General features: G+C 43.6%; 1 protein-coding gene across 1 annotated transcript; it reads right to left on the bottom strand.

The window, feature by feature from the left end:
- Positions 1 to 2,179: 2,179 nt before the first annotated feature.
- On the bottom strand, positions 2,180 to 4,591 carry LOC103941165 (ATPase WRNIP1). Its single transcript, XM_048580131.1, has one exon. It carries the CDS (start codon positions 4,228 to 4,230, stop codon positions 2,458 to 2,460), a length of 1,773 nt encoding a protein of 590 aa, XP_048436088.1. The 5' UTR covers positions 4,231 to 4,591; the 3' UTR covers positions 2,180 to 2,457.
- Positions 4,592 to 4,911: the final 320 nt, after the last annotated feature.

The raw sequence follows: 4,911 nt of genomic DNA, 5'->3' as shown, positions 1-4,911 counted from the left end.
TATGAAACTGGACGCACATTTTAGTCGACCCAATCCATCGTGAACTCTTTATGGGAATAGCGAGAAACCATGTTGAGAAGGCTAAAAGAACACGCAAGAATTTGAGAGTCAAAACAAGTCCATTAAATTTATAATACAAGATATCGGGATTTGATAATACAACTCTGATGCTTGAGTACATACAAGTACCTAACTTGATTGGGTAACAATAACTTAAAGTGATCGAACCTCAAAATTGGCTAGCTCAGTTTCCTGATGATCGAGAGTCATGTCGCAAAATATTTGAATGTTCTGCATAAGGTAAAAATAGGACTAGTTGAAGAATATATTCGGGTATCGATGTGTCTTTTTGCTGAGGTGTTTAGCAACTACGCTTGCACAATCGGGGTGGTACATAATGGTGCAGTCGTAAACATTAATATACCCTCTTAATCACTGTCACCAGAGACTTAGCTCATTTCCAATGAAGATATGACGAAGAAGCTTGCAAGGTTAAATGATAGTCTAATGGAAACTGGCGAACGGAAATTTAGATTTTTCTTCGACCCAAAATTTACAAAGATTCTTACCACAGTAGCTCTAGGAACAATAAATCACCAGTGGTGCAGATTCACTCGATAAGGTGCCGATTAAGTGACTAAATGACTTATGAACTTAACTAAAAACTTCTACGTCTGAATGGTCCTTCTAGATAGTATGTCTACTTCAGGAATGATATGAAGAACAGTAGGGTAACCTGGGATTAACTAAGATATCTTTTAGTACTAAAAAGTGACACTAAGATTTCGAATAGAGCCGATACGGACCAAAATGTCAAAGAGTATGAAAATTTCAACAATGAAGAATTTGGTCAATTGGTTCAAAGTATAGTATTCATAGACTGATGAATAGTACATCGAATCATTACTCCACAAAAGGGTATCATCGAGCTTTCAAGTAAGGGTGGTGGCTGTTGACTGAAGGTTATAGATAAGAAATTTCATTTCCTGTTGTTCCAACATCGAAATGCCTAAGCTTTACACGATCATCCAGCATCAGTGCCCAGTTACTCGTTCGATAGGATATCATAGTAGGTTTTCAAACTTTATTGGTGTCATCGAAAAGTGTAAGAATAATGGTAGGGTAAGACAACATATCGAGCAACCGTTGATAGAAATCGATAAGACCAATGGTATTTCGAAATTCATGACACTCTAGAAGATTTTCAATTTCCCATTATCATAACCTTGGATTTGATAAGAATGTCTCCTGCTATGTTCAGGTCTCCCAAGAAATGTACGAAATCTAGTCAAGGCTGACTTTCGAGGAATTTTGTATAAAATCGGTTGTTGATATTTATTAAACTGAACTTGTGGTTGGAGTAGACAAGGGTATTATCGGTACAACGATCACTGAGAAATTTCATGAGGGTCCACAACTCCATAGATACTTGCTCACTTCGCCTATAACTGGTTTGTCCCTGATTTTCTCAAACACGAACTTCAGATGTGTTGAGCAATCTCCCAACAGGTATGCCTCTGCCCGTCATTCCAAAGGAATGCATGTCGCAGAGGGTTATCATCATTTCCGATCTTCAACTAATCCCAACTAATCTTTATCCCTCTAAGGTTTCTTCTAATTCATTTCTATGTAGAACCGACTGTGCCCGCCATTCCTAGGGAACGCATGTCGCAGAGTATCGGTCTGACGTTGAAAGTCATCCATCAATCAATTACATCAACTTAAGGCACGATCCCAACACTAATTTCTTATTCTTCAATAGGATCTAACTATTCAAGTAGAATGAGGATTGCACTATTGTGCTGAAATATGTCAACAAATGGAAGCTGTGACATCCAAATGATATCAAGGCCGCCACAGTACTAGAGTAGGAGAAGATCTTAAGTATGCTCTGAACAAACCATGCTCTGATACCAAACTGACATGCCCCAACCCCAACATCCCCAAATATCAGGTTAGGCACGATAATGTAGAACCATGTTCAGAGCATACAATTACTCAAGAATAATGTGGAAGAATTATTATAGAAATGTACGAACTGATGGATTTGTCCTACATAGAGGAGACTTAAGGATACTTGAGCGGAAGTGCCCTGATGCTGGGATTGAATGCCTCGATTCTAACTCCTGAGTGGGCGCAATGAAACTTGCGGGCGTCTAGCACTTGAGAACAGTTGGAGTAACCCAAAGCCTATTTATATTCAATTCTGAACATAAAACTTAGTCCCAATTGTATTGTTTGTCATGACAGTAAGCAACTTCAAAACTATTGTCATTTGTCTGGTTCTGGTTGTAAAGATATATATGTACGAACAAAAATCATATGCACTGCCAGGTTACACAAGAACATCATCGTCCACAAAAACAGATCAGTGATGAGTGCTAACCACTAACCAGCAGCAGAGTCTAGATCATATTACCATCTTCGAAACTCCCGGATGCCTGAACCAAAGACCTCTCATCCATCGGATTTGGTTTTGGTGCTATTACTAGTGATCGGCCAATCCAGGAACTTGTAACCTTCAAGTGAGGGTGGTAGATATGCCTGCGTGGCACTGGCTGAGGGATTGTCAGGTGGGTAGATGTATCCGTTGGCATACCCAAGTTCCTTCATTAGCTTGGTAGGCGCATTCCTCAGATGAAGAGGCACTCCCTCATTCTGTCCGACAGAGTCCCTCACCACTTGTTGTGCACTCCCTATTGCTTTATAAACAGCGACAGATTTAGGAGCCAATGCCAAGTAAGCCACACACTGTGCAAGAATGACATTGCACTCTGGCATTCCCAGAAAATGGCAAGCCTGATGACAAGCAACGGCCTGGCTCAGTGCGGATGGGTCAGCCAACCCAACATCTTCACTAGCAAACCGTATGAGTCTGCGGGCAATATATAGAGGTTCTTGGCCTCCTTCTAGCATCCTTGCCAACCAATAAATGGCCGCATTAGCATCACTTCCTCTCATGGACTTGTGAAGGGCACTGATGAGATTATAGTGTTCTTCCCCCGCTTTGTCAGAGGCGACATGTTTGCATTGCAAGGCCTCTTTGGCATCCTCTAAGGTAACAACAGCAGTAGCCACTAACTTATTATGATCACGATCATCATCATCATTCGTAGAGGTAGGGGTAGAGTTAGAGATCGAGGAACTAGAGGTAGAGGCTGCTCGGGTAGCTGCTGTTGTTGCAGAAACTTCCAAGGCATTGAGTGCCACCCGAGCATCGCCATCGCAGTTGGCGGAGATGAAATGGATGGCCTCATCATTGACATGTACAGGCATCCGCACACCGCGAGCCAATCCCTTATCGGAGTCATTGGCGGCCCGCTTGAGAAGGAGCTCAACCGCGTGGGGTCTCAGAGGGTGGAGAACAAGAACTCGGCAGCGAGACAAGAGCGGCCTGATCAAATGGAAGGAAGGGTTCTCGGTGGTGGCCCCCATGAAGACTATACTGCCGTCTTCGATGACGGGCAAGAACGAGTCCTGCTGCGACTTGTTGAACCTGTGAACCTCGTCCACGAACAGCACTGTTTGTTTTTTCTTAGCCGCCTGTTTCTTCTTGCGGGCCTCGTCGATAGCGTCCCTCACGTCTTTAACCCCGCAAGTGACGGCGGACAACGAAACGAATCGGTAGGAGGAGCAAGGGCGGGAGGCGGAATTGATGATGGATTTGGCAATGGAGGTCTTGCCGACGCCTGGTGGACCCCAGAACACAAGAGAAGGGAGACGTTCGCAGTCGATTGCGGAGCGGAGCAGAGAGTTTGGGGCAAGTAGGTGGTCTTGGCCCACGACGTCGTCTAAGGTGCGAGGGCGCATGCGCTCCGACAACGGCTCGTTGGTGTTGTTGTCGGCATTTTTGGGGTTTGCTGGGATCGCTAGTTTGAGACGTTTCGACTTGGAGAGTGGAGCTTCTTCTTCTGGCCCCTCTCCCCCTGCGGCTGGGGTGGATTCCGATCCCTCTTGTAGTTTGCGAGCGGAAGCGGGGACGGGACGTGGAGAATCGGAGGAAGGAGGCTTGGACTGGAACAGAAAGAAGCGGTCGAGCTTGGGTTGGCAAGGCCGCCCGGATGAAATCGGGCTCGGATTCGTGCTAGTGCCGGCGGATGTGGATGATTCGCGGTTGAGAATCCATTCTGTGGCCTTGAGAATGGAGTTGCCCCCTGTTCCTGTGGCAGCTAGGGCTTGGGCCGCCAACTCGCTGGGGAAGCCCATGCTCAGCAGCTGCTCCATTTCCATCTCTCTGGAGTCTGGTTTGTGTTTTCTTCTTTTATTAAATAAGAGAAAAACGATAAATCCAAATAAAAAAACAAGGCAGCGATTGAATCTGTCGGATCTCAAATTCCAATCGATTTCAACCCATTTTCTCAGCAACCAGAGGCTTGGGATCTCAAATTCATAGTCTTGGAGATTGGGCTCTGCTTAATCGGCGAAGAATTGGATCCCTTGTGAGAAGTGGAAGTGCCCATTCGATTCGGCGATGGAGAAGACGATTTAACGCAGGAGAACGCGAGAGAGAGACGACGGAAGGAATGCGAGCGCACGAGAGAGAGAGGAGACGGATTGAGATGGGATTGCGAAACCCTTGTTACTAAACCCTTGTTTTAAGAGAAAATTAGAATTAAATATCTCATTTCATATTTTTGTAGGCTAAATATTTATGTTTTTTGAGTTTTTTTATTAAGCTTTTGATTAAAATACTCAGACTTGAACTACTTCACATTAATTAAAATTAATTTATATTTAAATATCTACTATAAATTTTAAATAATTTTAACTATATGTAAGTTTAAAAATTTAAACTTTTCAAATATAAATGTAAACCACGCCAAATGGAAACGTACCAATATTAAATGAAAACGTACCAACGTCAAATGAAAACGTACAAACCCCAAATTAAAACGTACCCAAGTATAAACT

The sequence above is a fragment of a genome, unplaced genomic scaffold (assembly GCF_019419815.1).
Source record: "Pyrus x bretschneideri cultivar Hongxiangsu unplaced genomic scaffold, Pyrus_bretschneideri_v1 Contig148, whole genome shotgun sequence".
NCBI classification, from domain to species: Eukaryota; Viridiplantae; Streptophyta; class Magnoliopsida; order Rosales; family Rosaceae; genus Pyrus; species Pyrus x bretschneideri.
Note: the sequence above shows the minus strand (reverse complement) of the source record. Positions and strands in the feature narration are given on the sequence as shown.

What these genes read in the sequence shown, in the direction of transcription:
- LOC103941165 (XM_048580131.1), bottom strand. Translation starts at nt 4,230, where the DNA reads ATGGAAATGGAGCAGCTGCTGAGCATGGGCTTCCCCAGCGAGTTGGCG.